General features: G+C 41.6%; 1 protein-coding gene across 7 annotated transcripts; it reads left to right on the top strand.

Annotated features, from left to right (window-relative positions):
• The first annotated feature begins 61 nt into the window (after positions 1-61).
• On the top strand, positions 62-14,419 carry HNRNPA2B1 (heterogeneous nuclear ribonucleoprotein A2/B1). 7 transcript variants are annotated; one of them, XR_011093855.1, is made up of 12 exons: positions 62-237; positions 4,740-4,850; positions 5,659-5,805; positions 7,298-7,508; positions 7,825-7,926; positions 8,017-8,106; positions 8,673-8,735; positions 9,207-9,326; positions 9,575-9,697; positions 10,442-10,524; positions 11,845-11,975; positions 12,829-14,419. XR_011093855.1 is itself a non-coding variant. In XM_068674232.1 (12 exons), the coding sequence occupies exons 2-11, from the start codon at positions 2,213-2,215 to the stop codon at positions 10,501-10,503; spliced, it is 1,047 nt and encodes a 348-aa protein (XP_068530333.1). In that variant the 5' UTR covers positions 1,333-1,474; positions 2,098-2,212; the 3' UTR covers positions 10,504-10,524; positions 10,677-11,161. The 7 variants fall into 7 exon arrangements, 6 of the variants coding, with proteins under 6 accessions (XP_068530331.1, XP_068530330.1, XP_068530332.1 ...); XM_068674232.1 differs by lacking the exons at positions 62-237; positions 11,845-11,975; positions 12,829-14,419 and adding exons at positions 1,333-1,474; positions 2,098-2,230; positions 10,677-11,161; XM_068674230.1 differs by lacking the exon at positions 11,845-11,975.
• The last annotated feature ends 164 nt before the right edge of the window (positions 14,420-14,583 follow it).

The following is a 14,583-nucleotide window of genomic DNA, read 5'->3' as shown; positions in this document are numbered from 1 at the left end:
GGAGGAGGAGGAGGAGGGGAGCGGCGGCGCAGGGCTGGGCTGGGCGAGCAGAGCGCGCCGGCGGCTGAGGGGGCAGAGCGCACGCCGCCGCCTCCGCGCCAGCTGCGAGCTGCCTACCGTCGTCGCCGCCGGCACAGGAGGGGGGCCAAGACGTCTCTCCAACGGGGGGCGAGCGCAGGACCGCGCCAGGCGTCCAAAAGAAGGAAGATGCCTCGCGGCGACAGGGAGAGCGACTGGGTGAGGAGCGGAGCGGGTGCGGGAGCGGGGCCGGGCCCGCCGACACCACCACAGCCGCCGCCGCCGCCATTTTGGCCGGCGCCGTGAGGGAGGCGAGGAGGGCGGCGGGGGCCGCTCGCTGAGGGGGGAGGATGAGGATGGGGAGGAAGCGGGGGGCGGCCGCAGCGCTGTGCCGGCACTCACCCTGCGTGGCGGGGCGTGTGGGGAGGCAGGGAGGGAGGAAGGGAAGGGAATGGAAGGGAGGGTGCCCCCCCTGCAGCGCGATGGCGCCCGGCCGTGAGGGGCAGGGGCCGCGCTGTGTGTGTGTGTGGGGGGGGGGGGGGTGAGGCCGCTTTGCCCCCCCCAGCCCTGAGGTGCAGCGCTTCGGCAATTTCCGGAGGTGGGGGGGGGGGCACGGGACGCGGTGCCGAGCCGGTTCGGAGGCGCTCGGGCGGGTGCCGTCCGCCGTCGGAAATTGCCGAGCGGGCTGCGCGGTCTACGGGCGCTGCGGCGTTTTCTCTCCGGAAATTGCCGAGCGGCCGCCTAGCCCGCTTCGGAGCGTTCCGGAAATTGCCGAAGCGAGGCGAAGGGTCCGCCGGCCGCGCTTCGGCTCTTTCCGGCGGGTGCCGAAGCGGAGGAGCTGGGCGGCGAGGGCTCCTTCGGCTCATTCCGGAGACGGCCATTCCCGGCGGAGCCCATGACTTTTTATTACGTGATAAAAACACAGAGGGGCGTTACACAGAAACACTGCCCCTTCGGAGATTTCTAAGCTCCGGCTCTCGAGCTTTTTTTATTTATTTATTTTTTTTAAAACCGAGCCGTCGGCAGGCGGGAGGAGGAGGGCGCTCGCAGTGCGCGGAGCTCAATTTCAAATTACGTAACAGCTCGGGCGGCCATTTCTGACGGGTTGCGCGCTGCTCCCGGGCAGGAACGCCGACACCATGAAGAACATGGTACGTGGGCAGGGCGGCCAGCGGCTCCTCCGCGGGACGGCACCGAGCGAACCTCCCCGGGCCTTGGTTTGGGGGGGGCGGGGGAGGGGAGAGGAGCCGCGCTCCCTCAGCGGGGAAGGGGGGGGGGGGGGGGGGAGCGTTAGCGGCGAGGAAGGTTCTGGAAGCGGCCGTTGGCGCCGCCGCGCAGCGCTGAGAGGAGGAGGAGGAGGAGGAGGAGGAGGAGGAGGAGGAGGGAGCGGTGGATCTGCGGGCGGGCGGCGGGCTCGGGAATCTGTCGGTGGCTGCCGGCCCGGCGGCGGGGGCTGGTCAGGGAGCGAGGCGCGGCCGGGCCGCGGTGGCGCCGCTAAGAAATGGCGGCGCTGAGGGGGAGGGGGAAAATGGCGGCGGGAGGCCGGGAGGGGAGAGGAGGGGGGCGGGGGGGCTGCGGTCCTCGGGGGTTTGCGGGGCGGGGAGCGGCTCCCGAGGGCTCTCCCCCGCACAGAGCCGCAGCGCTGGGTCTCAGCGCCGCCCCGGGTGTTGGCCAGGGGTCGGCGTTTCCGCCATCCCTGCCTTTTTCCCTGCCCGCCTTCCCGCCGCACCGCCGTGGCTGCGGGCGGCGGCAGCTGCCGGGCGCCATTTTGCTCGCCCGGCTGCGGGGCCCTGCCGGCCTGGGCGCCGCCACATGGCGGAGGGGGCCGCGGGGCTCCTGGCTGGGCTGGAGGGACGGGAGAGCCTTCTCCTTAGAGCCCGCCGGGCTTCTGGCGGGCTTGGCCGCTAGCTGCTGCGAGATCCCACCCACCTCCCGCCGTTAACCGTTGTGGTTACTCGGGGCCCGGCTCCGCAGAGCTCTGCGGACAGCTCGGCGTGTTGGTGCACGCGTTGCTGCTGCGTGAAACGCGTCTCACTGCTCTGATGGTCAATTTGCCAGTAAGGGCTTCGCGTTTTGCAGTTCTGTGAAGCGTCGGTTTAAGGCTACGAAAGAAGGTTTAACACAAACTAACGAAGATGCCAAGGAGTTCATAAGATTTTCTCTGTCTCGCTCTGTTCCTGCCACAGCATGTACTATGGAAACTTCTAAGGAGGTCTTTCTTCCAGCTTTTATACTGGGGGGTGTGGGAAATGGCTAATGTTTTTGTTTTGTTTTTTACTGACTGAGTGCTTTCATCAAGATTCTGAGAGGGACTGGCAAAATCATACTTTCCTTCAGGCTTAATACCGCTTTAGCATAAATTTAGGATTATCGAAGATTGCTGGACACTGGTGGGAGTTCAATCCCAGACTATAGACAGAGTCTCCTAAAACTGATATGGTTAAGACAGCCCCTCTGCATTTTTTTGAGCAGCTGTGCATGTGTATGAGTGGAACAGCGTGCTTAGGACATTGTCACACACAGGTTTTCATTTAAGAAGCACTGAATTTCCTTTTTGCCATGCTCAGACCTGTGTGTGTCTAGATATTGCTTCAGGTAGAGCATGTGCTCTGTGACAGGTGTATGAATTATTAGGAACTTCCCAGGGGTTTGCTACTCTGTTTAATGTTTACTAGTAATGTGTGGTATGTTTGCCTTTTAAAAAGCAAGTGTAGTTGTTACAGCCATCTCAAAGATGGCGTTAGTTTTTGAAGCTATTGAATTAATATTTTTAAAGTAAGTCTAATACTTATTGGAAGAATTGCTACGCCTTCTAAATTAGTCTGATTCTCACCCTTTTTATCCTAGTTTTGTTACTAGATATAAAAGAATTGATTTTATAGGGAAAAGTGTCTCTTGTGGGCCTAGGAAACTAGAAAGTAGTCCCTAATCTTCAAGCAGTTGTACTGGAGCAATTTAAAGAGAGGAAGTTTTTTGGCAGTTAGTTGTGGGTTGTTTTTTGTTTTTTTTGACATTTTAAGCAATCATTGCTTGAAATTTCTCTGCTAGTCTGCTCAAACTAGTAATGATGGTGTGGCTTCAGACCAAGTGTGGTATGCAGCATCCTTTCCTTTATTCCATTTAGGAGATGATATGAAAGGAAGCTTCATGTAGCATGGGTTTGTTGCTTAAAAACTCAATCTGATCTAATTTTAGTCATCTGCACAGTGAGGAGATAGTAGTAGCTTCCTGCGTGTTTCTTAGAAGAAAAAATACTTGGAATCTGCTGTTGGATGTCGTGCTTTTAAGTGATACTGAAATCGAATTTTCTCAAATGTAGTAGTTAATTGGAAGGAAAAGAATGGATTTTATAACAGTTTGAGTTCCTTGTCAGCTGGTAATAGGCCAATAACAAAAACTGAGGGGATGTTGTTGTCTCTGGTAATGGTGTTGTTCCATGTTACGTGTTTTTACATCATGCCTACCTTTGACAACCTCTGAAACCATGTTGGTCTTCCTGTGGGCTGGCTTAATGCTTTTGAAAGCATTTGTGCACCGCACTTGTTTACTAGATGTTACTTTTTTAAAAAAAAAAAAAAAAAAAAAAGGCAAATGTTCTTCATTTTTAGAGTGACCAACCAATATGAAACTGATGTGATCTTTGCATTTGCATTCTCTTGGGATTAAACCTGGCAGGACAGTTGACTATCAAACAAGATTATGAAATTATTACGTTCTGTGAAAGAGGGTTAATATTCAGTGCTTTTTTTTTTTTCATTTTGTTATTTGATGTGTGGACAAGTGAAATCCGTGATACAGTGGTATTCCTGTTACAGTGATGTGATATCTTCTTAGTATATTTTTTAGAGGGTTGGAAGGTTGATGTTTTAGTGTTACAGTATGGCATACAAAATAGTAAACGTAATACCTTCTTACTGGTCTTGGGCTTTTTCAAATGATACAGTTGTCACCATAGATATTCAGCAGAACTAAGTTCAATGAAAATTGCTCTGAAATATAATAGTATTTTATTAAAAACATACTTTGTAGCCATAAAGGGAAATGTAATTTTTCCACTTAATTCTGATACCCCTGATGTTGAGAGGGGATGCAGTTAGCACTAACTCACTCTGTGGTTCAGAATACAAAACAAATTTTACAGGTGGTCCAGTTTCCTTCATTTTAATAATTAATGAGGGGATATGAATCAGTGACCCATTTGAGAACATGTTTAGCCATATTTATTTATATCTTTTTAATGCCTTGGTTAAATAGTATCCATGTGCGATAATTTAACCATAATGATTTTTAAAATTGAATGCTGTCCGGAATAAAAAGAGGCAATTCAAATGGGTTTCTGTTATTTCTAATGAGGACACTTTGGTACTTTGGAGTGTTTTTTTTCTCCAACACGGTTTTAAAAGGTGTCTAATACAGGTCTTTGGGAGGACTTTTCTCCTGGAAATATTGAAATTTGGCCCTTTGCTTTTAATATTTGGAGGAAGAGATGGAAAGAGAAGCACATTATTAAGATCTGTTTCATAAAGTTGGACCCAGAGAATCGTGTATGTTGCTTAATTTCTTGAATACTGGTAGAATGCTTTGAAGAGCCAAACCTAATTTTGGGAAACGTCTCTTAGTGAAAGTTTTTGACTTCTAAGGAGGTCTTTCTTATTGTCTGATTATGCTGGTGCAGGCAAGTATTGTAAATCACATTAACGTAATCGTTTTCTCTGTGATAGAGGGAAAAGGAGCAGTTCCGCAAGCTGTTCATTGGCGGCTTAAGCTTTGAAACAACAGAGGAAAGCTTGAGGAATTACTACGAGCAATGGGGCAAGCTTACAGATTGCGTGGTAAGTTATATTAGTGCACAGCGATGACATGGAATTTGTAGAAATTGTAAAAATGGGGAGTTGTTTTTTGAACAACTTAACGAAGAGGGTGTGCACTTTTCTTCAGTGTACGTACAGTTGATTCATACTTAACAGTGCATCAAAGCTTTTTGCAGGTTTCCTTTTGCGAAGTCTGCTGGTAAAATTAGCAAGCATTCACAATCTGTTTTTTGTAAAATTTCTCATTATCTTCAACCACTTGTTACAACTGTTCAAAATGCACTTCCAGCGATGACACTGAAATTAATTAGGGAGCACATAGAGCATGACTGCATCTGCAACAGTGTGATCTGTAACCTTTGGCAGAAAGCTGATACCATGGTAGGCAGCCCCATGAACCTGGGGAAGGATGGCTTTCTGCAGCCTGGGATCTTCTCTATGTTTATTTTTTCTATTGCAGAAGTCGTTCCACTGAATTTGTTCAGGAAGCAGTAAATATGTATTTTATGAGCCAGTTTTTAAGTGTGCTCTTCAGGGAGCTTGAAAGAAATGCTTGAGTTCAGAGAAAGCAAATACAAATCTAAACACACATCGCTGCTATGGGGTTTTTGTTAGCAGCATTTCTGAGTTACTGGTAGAGAATGAGCAATGTTCTGAACTTCTGTGATGCTAAGCAGTGCTGCTTGTGTCCTTGATAGCTTGCTGCTTCATATGTATTTTGAAACCAAGAAATACTTGAATTAGGTTTGTATGTTTTCTCCAAATATCGTTACTGTTAAGCTTCACATGAGAGACATAGATGTGGTTTAAACTTGCTCATTGTTTTTAGGTAATGAGGGATCCTGCAAGCAAAAGATCAAGGGGGTTTGGTTTTGTAACATTCTCCTCAATGGCTGAAGTTGATGCGGCCATGGCTGCAAGACCTCACACGATTGATGGAAGGGTGGTGGAGCCTAAGAGAGCTGTGGCTAGAGAGGTAAATATGTGTTTGAAAGCAGATCCTCATGCTTTGATAAATGACTCTGTTCTGGTCAGAGTACAGATAAGAACAAACAAACCTCTGCTTTGTTCTTATTTGAAATTGGGCTTAAGTGCTCTTGGTTAAAGGGTGTGGCTGGGGCACCGTTCCCACGGTTTTGGTTTGTTAATTGACTATATTACATAAACCTCTATTATTATAGTAAATTCTTAGTTATTTTGGTTGTGAATCATGTCTGCAAGGGATGCAACTGGGGTCTGGAAAGTATTGTTAGCTGAAACGTGTTGAATGTAATTATGCAAATTCCAAACCAACTCTTCTCTGGAATTGTTACTACATCTTAAATTAATGAGCTCCTGTCAGTCTTCTGGGTATTCTTCAAAGGTGACTGAAGTGACCAAAAATAACATAGAGTGCAGAAACTTTTTTTTTTTTTTTCCCAGTGGTGGTATTCAAAATCAACTTAGGGACTACTCACGTTTTTGCTTCAGGCATATTTGGTTTTAAACTCCAGGCTATAAATGAGGTGGGTGCACAGGAAGGCAGCGTAGCATACCTGTAGGCTTTTCAGCTGGGTTACTGGGGCACAGAGATACTTGAGGAGCAAATACAGATTCTAAGTGACTTCTGTTCACTGCCTCGTCAGAGCTCTAGGAGGATTTAACCAGTTCAAGAGTAGTATTTGAACCATTTTTTAATGTATTTGGATTGATGAACTGGAATTAAATGAAGTGCCCTATAGGTCAGGGAAAATGGAAACAAACACAAACATTTCTATTATTAATGATCCCAGTTTTCTTTGCATTCCCTGAAGAATGCAGGGTTAATTAGTATTTGGGAAAACATAATTAAAGCAGTGTATGTACATGCTGTTTATACACGCAAAGCTGCTAACGAGCTTTAGGGCTGTCATACTTAACTACTGCAGTGGCTAGAACGTAATGCTCAAAACAAAGTTTTGTTTTTTTTTCCTTTTTAATTCCATTATTTTTTAAAAGGAATGCAAGGAGTTGTGTATTTGTATTTTGAAGAGGCTGAAAAGCATGACTGGATTTGCTGTAGTTGAAGCTTTGTTGAGATGTGGAATGTGGGCTTCACTGCTGGTGGAGAGGTAGACAGAGAAATCTGACGCGCTTCCATTTTAATTAAACTAGAGCACAATTTTTAATTTTTTGTTACTGGATAACTTCAGTTCTTAAAAGCAGTTGGTCTCACATTTTTCTCTCAATCTACTTGAAGGCTTTTTATTTACCTTTAGGCATTTAGTAGCACCTGAATGGGTCTTTGTCAGGGCGTTCAAAAATTTTATGCAGGTTGGGAGAGCATTGCCTTCTACCCTACAAAGAGGTTTTAGGGACATACACTGTAAGAGAAATACCTCAGTGTCTGAAAGTTTTAGTTTATTGGTATTGCATGCCTGAAATCCTGGCAAAATAGCAATTGAAAAAATTGCCTTTCTTTGTGGTAATTTGGAGTATTCTTGTAACAGGAATCTGGAAAACCTGGTGCTCATGTCACTGTGAAAAAACTATTTGTTGGTGGTATTAAAGAGGACACTGAAGAGCACCACCTTCGTGACTACTTTGAGGAATATGGAAAAATTGACACTATTGAAATCATTACTGACAGACAGTCTGGTAAAAAGAGAGGGTTTGGATTTGTTACGTTTGATGACCATGATCCTGTGGATAAAATCGTATGTGAGTAATCTTCATGTCACTGTTCCATCTGATAATACTAATGCTTACAGTCATGGTAATTGTATGAAGATAAATTTTTAAATGCATGAACATTTGCCATGTCATATTTCTGTTGAGTTGTGTGGGAACACTTATTTTTTAAATAAAGTACTGGATTCTTTGTTTAAATATATTTTTGGCATTCAAGGTTTTAAAACAATGATGAGAAGTGTATGGATTAATTCGGAAATTACTTCATTTTCGGTAGTTGTCGGTTCTTGTTTGTTTCCAGAGGAGTACTTCAGTGCTCATCGTATTTTATCTCTTGTGGTTACAGTGCAGAAGTATCACACCATCAATGGCCATAATGCAGAAGTAAGGAAAGCTCTCTCTAGACAGGAAATGCAGGAAGTTCAGAACTCTAGGAGCGGGAGAGGAGGTATGTGCAAGTAATGCTTAGTGCTTTATAGTTCATTTTTGTGTTCGCTTCCTGTGATTTCACTGCTTTAAAACTTTTAACTGTTAATAGGGAACTTTGGTTTTGGTGATGCTCGTGGAGGTGGTGGCAACTTTGGTCCAGGGCCTGGCAGCAATTTCAGAGGGGGAGCCGGTAAGACAGGCATGTTTGTAGCACCTTTTTTTCTCATTTACATCATCCTTCAGATTTTGGGTAACTTTGTAAGCTACTTCTGTTTACTTTAAATGCAGCTGTAGCTGCTAAAATGTGTTGTTTTTTTTTTTAATTATTACTATTATTGAATAACTTGCAGACCTCTTGCATAGTATGCAAATTGACTATGTGGCTATTCATGTAACTCAAGTGACCTAATTTTAAAAGAATTTTATTAAATGCCAAAATTAACCTAAACTCAATGATTCTGCTATGGAATTCAGAGACTTAGTGTCTGCAATCATATGTGGCACTCATGAGCTCTATGGTGGAGGGGTTCTCTTCTTGAACACGCAAATTATGTGCAAGCTAACTGGGTGTATGCTATGTCCAAATGGATTTCAGTCCTTTACAAATGCAAGAGGTAGAGGAGTGATTAGATGAGGTGTTTGACATGCATTTTTCTAAATCCATGTGTCTGTGAGATTTAGTTCTTAAGGTCATAGGGGTTGGATAATAAAAGAATTCACTTAAATTCACCTGTACCAAATTACGTTTTTTTCTTCCTCCAATAGATGGATATGGGAGTGGCCGTGGATTTGGTGATGGGTATAATGGATATGGTGGAGGACCTGGAGGTTAGTTTACTTCTGTTGTGGGGTTTTGTTTTTGCTTTTTTTTCAGTTTTATTTTTTATTCATCCTGAAATGTTTATACCTTCTCTTACTATTCATATAAGACTTACTTCAATTGCCAAAGCTATTTTGTTGGCTTTAAGAAGCACACCTAGTTGTTGGCTCACACCACAACCATATGGTTCTCCATATAAAGATGCATCTTGATGACTGTGTATGCCCTTTTCTTTAGAACGGCAGCATTTTTTAAATTGTCTGGAAAAAAGAGATTTAAGTCCCTTCATCGATGCTTTAGGCAGTCTGACTAGTGGGTTTTACTCACAATTCAGTTAGGGTGGGAGTTGGATATGTGCCTTCATAAAACTCCCACCCTTTTCTTCCTCTGTAGACTTGTAAACAGAAACATGCTCTCCATTTAGAATTGAGTTGCCTTTTACACTGAAAGGTTTATTTTAAAGGATTGTATTGTCATAGGTGGCAACTTCGGTGGCAGTCCTGGTTACGGAGGAGGAAGAGGAGGATACGGTGGAGGAGGACCTGGATATGGCAACCAGGGTGGGGGCTATGGAGGTGGTTATGACAACTATGGAGGAGGTAACCTGCTGGCTTGAAAGGATCAAGTGTTTCAGTTGTAAATTAGTGCAAGTCGCTTGAGATTTGGGAGGTGTATGGGTGGGGTTAGCAAGCTCAACTTTCCAAACAAACAAACAAACAAAAAAAAGCAGCTCATATGCTGCTGGAATAATTGTACAATCTTTTTTTATTAAAATGTGTAATAATGAGATAATCCCATGCATGTTTGAGCTTATCCGGGCATTTCTACTCTTGTGTTAATAATGCAGGCAATTATGGAAGTGGAAACTACAATGATTTTGGAAACTACAACCAGCAGCCATCCAATTATGGTCCAATGAAGAGTGGAAATTTTGGTGGCAGCAGGAACATGGGGGGACCATATGGTGGAGGTATTGTTTGTGTCCTGACCTGCCTTTGAACCAAACAGAGTGGGGCAAGCTCTGGCTCTTTGGGGAGGTGGGAGGGAAGATTGATAGGTAAAAATAGCTAGAGTCTTTAATAGCTAGATTCTTTAACAGATGCATGGTAACTGTTTTTGGTCTGTGTAGTTATATGAGTTGGCTACAATTTTTTATTATTCTTCGGACTGTAAAGCACGTACTGGGGAAAATGCATCCCTCTCCCTCCCCCACAACTATTACAACATGTTGTACAGATACCGATCTGTAAAGATTCGTAGGAAAGCTTTATCTTTGCTTTCATTGCATACTCTTCATAGTCTACTTCATACTCCAGTTAATAATGTCCACCAAACTTCCTGAGATTTTTCCTGTTTCTCTCTTGTTTTAGTGCCAATTCTTTTTTTGTCATTTCCTGCTTTTAGTTGTCTAAATGTTATTTAATATGGTGTATAAAGCCTGTGAAATGGAAACTGAAAGAAGAAACCCTTTCTTGGTCTCAAGACAGTATAGGGCATTAAATTACATGTGGCCCTGCTGAATCTAAGATTTCAACCTGTAGTTCCTCTGGCAGTTTATTTTGGTGTTAGGTGCAGACAGTGAAATGTTAAAATCTGAGTTGGCTATCTCTGGAAGTAAATTGGATGCTAATCTCAATAGAGTGATCAGAAGCATTTTTAATTTGAGAAGTGTACAGATGTAACTCTTCTGTTGCTTGCTGTCCTGTAATTGCAGGAAACTATGGTCCAGGGGGTAGTGGAGGAAGTGGTGGATATGGAGGGAGGAGCCGTTATTGAGCTTCTGCAAGCTTGCCATGGGTAAGTATGTTTTTAAATGCTAAAATTGCAGTGATTCGTGAGAGTAGCTGCAGGAGTTAAAAGCTTTTTAGGATATTATCTTTCCTTTAAAAAATGGTTAGATGAATAATTTCATAACCTATTTTTTTTACTCTTTACTTCTGTTGAAACAGGCTTCACTGTATAAATAGGAGAGGATGAGAGCCCAGAGGTAACAGAACAGCTTCAGGTTATCGAAATAACAATGTTAAGGAAACACTTATCTCAGTCATGCATAAATATGCAGTGATATGGCAGAAGACACCAGAGCAGATGCAGAGAGCCATTTTGTGAATGGATTTGGATTATTTAATAACATTACCTTACTGTGGAGGAAGGATTGTAAAAATGCCTTTGAGACAGTTTCTTAGCTTTTTAATTGTTGTTTCTTTCTAGTGGTCTTTGTAAGTGTAGAAGCATTCCTTTGATAATGTTAAATTTGTAAGTTTCAGGTGACATGTGAAACCTTTTTTAAGATTTTTCTCAAAGTTTTGAAAAGCTATTAGCCAGGATCATGGTGTAATAAGACATAACGTTTTCCTTTTAAAAATTTAAGTGCGTGTGTAGAGTTAAGAAGCTGTTGTACATTTATGATTTAATAAAATAATTCTAAAGGAAATATTGTGTAATTTTAGATTTTTTTTTAATATTGTAAAATAAGGCAAGGAGTGGGTAGCATAAGGTCCCACAAATAATATAAAGCTTATTGTTGTACATGTAAAATTAAATGCTGGTCAGAAAAAAAGTATGTTGTCTGTAAATGATCAGATTTAAATATCTAGATAACTTAAGGGATATCTCTGCAAGGAGAAACACGTTTTTAGATCTTTTAGATGCTGCTTCTTCAATGGCAAGGAAAGGAAATATCCCCAGCGAGGTACTCTTCCAGGGACACAGGTCTAGTACAAGAGAACTCTTGAAAACGTCACTAAGTTCAGCCAGTCTTAAAAAGCTGCGCTGTATTTCTGCAAAGCTTTAACTACGGTAGTGTTATAAGGATGCCAACGAAGGCTGAGGGTGTAGAGCAAACTAGTTCTAAGCATCAGTTAAACTTCTTTAGGTAAGATCTTGTTTACTTTTTCCTTTCTTACTGTTCAAAAAATGAGAAACTAATTTTATATGACAGTATTCTTTCAGTATAGTGATTATCATTATGTAGTTTAACATAGCAATAAATTGAGTTAACAATTACCAACTGAAGAGAAATTTGTGAATCCTGTTTTCTTGTATTATTAAATTTTTTACAAACAAATTTTTGTTAATTTCAGCTACTTAACATATTTTTTTCCTACTGGAATCTAGCTATGATATGAACCCTGGACAAGCATAGACTGCTGCCACTGTACTCTGCTACAGTTGAACAAATGAGACCTGCAAGTGTCCATTAGTAAAGCTTTGCAAGGGTTCCATCCCTGGTGTTGGTAGTTAAAATGGTAGGTCACAAGTTAATTAAATCATACAACTTTATTTTTGCATCCTGCAACATTTTATTTTTCTTGGGAGTCTATGCATTATGGTGGTTGCAAGGTAATGCAATGAAGGTAGCTCTGTGCTGTTGAAAATGAACGATGTTGTTATGTGTCTTGTCTACTGTAATCTATTTTATATAACACATTTCATCCTGAAGGTTCCCAAGTAACTTTAGACTTTACGTGTAAGGAAAAAAATTGCACCACAGAATACATCTGCCTCTGTGAAGGAATATGTCGTCCATTCTTATAGCAACTGCATAAGCAGTTCTTTAGGAGGGGAAGTGAAAACTTCAAATGAAACTGCAGGTGGTATTTTATGAGTGTATAATGTAATTACTTAATTTGGAATTTGGCTAGAATGATGAGGTTTCCACCATTTTTTATAGTTCTTGCAGCTAATAAACCTTAGTGCCAAATTCAGTCAGCCTTACTCGCAAATGCATTCAATGTTTGCTCCTCAAATTAATGAAAACTCACCAACTAATGAGTTATTCTGAGTATGGGTGGCATACTCTTCTATATCTGTTTTTTAAATTAAAACCAACAAAACCCACCAAGAAAACAAAACAAAAACAACAACAAAACAAATGCCCACACCCTAACTTCAAAGTTCCATTGCCTTTGACAGGCTACTACCTACTGAAGAACGTGGACTCAGCTAACAGAAGTCCTGTTCCTTTTGTTAGACACACCAGTGAACTGCTTATTACTTTAAAAAAAAAAAAAAAAAAAAAGGCTGAAGTTCCCCTATTGGTAATTTGGTTTAGACATATGTGATAAACATCTTCAGATACACTTTTTTTTTCTTTGGCAGGAAGGTGCCATGCTGCAGGTAACTAATGAAGAAGTGGTCAACCACAGAAACGCTTCAAGAAATAAGAAATTCTGTATCATCAGAAAATAGTTGTTTTTGCTGCCTTCATTAAAAAACCTAGAGGTTAAATGAATACTGATAAAATATCACAATTAGTACAGCTCCCTGTAATGCTGGGTTTTTTAAATGATAGTAATAATTGTCTTGTAAATCTTTCGAATAAAATCCAGATTCGGTAGGAGAAACAAATTACTAATGTTAAAATAGCAAACATTCTGTGAGTTGAAGGTTTAACTACATATTTTTATAACTTTCATAGCTTTAAAATAAAGTATTTTTATACCAAAATAGTTCTAGTGTAATGCTTAATAAAACTTAGTGTGTGTCTAACATTAAATAATGTTGATGTGCAGCTTTTAGACCTTCCATGATTTGAAACATGCCATTTTGAGGTGGGTTTAAAAACCACATTAACTTGGCAAGTGTATGCACAGAACTTGTACCTCTGAACACAGGCACCTGTTCTCTGTTGGGAGAAACAGTGCTACACATGAAACATGCTTATTTTTTTTTGCTTTTGGACAAAATTGCTTTAAAATAGCTATGTTTTTTTACCAAATTTTAAAAATATCTCCTCCTTTCCTGTTAATGAAACTAACCACAAGACAGTTCATCAAAATGTGTTAGGTAAATAACTTTTTCCTTCTTACCTTTAAAGAGTTTTTAGCATCAATAGCAAAAGACGGAACGGAAAAAAAGAGTTCCTGCTGTACCAGAACTGTATTACTGATAGCTGTATCTTCTGAAAAAAACAAGCATGAGCTTGGGAGAGCTCCGGTTGGGAATGTATTGCTTGCATAATTTATTCTAAACTTGAAATGTATATGCTTAGTAGAATTGTGATGTCTTTAACGTTCTTTATATAACTCAAAAGTACTATTTAATGATTCAAAAATATTTTTTGGTATGTTTTTTAAGTTGAACTTTGAAATATTTGCATAGGTGACCAGTGGGCTGCAACGGAAGCAGAAAATGAAGACGTTCAAAATCTGCTTTACTTTGCTCTTTCCAGCAGAATGAGTTGACCAGTTCATTAGGAATTTGCCTTCTTTCCTGGAACTTAGATTCTAGTTAATGGAAGTTTTCTTTACAGTTGACAAGTCCACATTCAGATCACTTAACTGAAAAAGTACTTCAAAGGGGAGTAATTCTTCTTTCTGTTTTGATGTGTGTGCTCTTTCAATAGCTTTGCAACAAGGTTCCAAATTTCCTTAATTATGTATTTTACATTTTCCATGTGAATGTTTTACTTTCCATCTACTGGGAATGGGCATTATCTCTAGGGGTAGTAGCATGCAAAAACTTAAGTTACTGGATGTCTGAAGTCTTGAAAGCTTGGAGCATTTGAGTAAGTTTCCTGTTGTCTTACTGTTAAAACTTCCTTGATTTCTTTTTCTTGGTGCGTAAGAGTTAAAGCAAATGAAAATCAGTGTTTTGCTGATGAGTTCAGTGAGACATGTCATCACTGAGTCAACCTAATACAGCTAGCAACTCTGAATAAAAACTGAATTGGTCAATTACCGCTCCTTAATTTTTAGATAATGTGTGTTTTTTCTTTTTAATTTATGATAAGTTGGTTTTATGTCCCTCTATAGACTCAGCTTCACTTTGAAAATGGAAAGTAATGTTGCTGTTCGGTATGTTGAAATACTTTAAGAAAACAGACAATCAGGTTGTCAGTTGTAGCCACAGCTT

This window comes from Anas acuta, chromosome 2, assembly GCF_963932015.1.
Source record: "Anas acuta chromosome 2, bAnaAcu1.1, whole genome shotgun sequence".
NCBI classification, from domain to species: Eukaryota; Metazoa; Chordata; class Aves; order Anseriformes; family Anatidae; genus Anas; species Anas acuta.
This window is presented reverse-complemented; position numbering and strand designations above follow the sequence as displayed.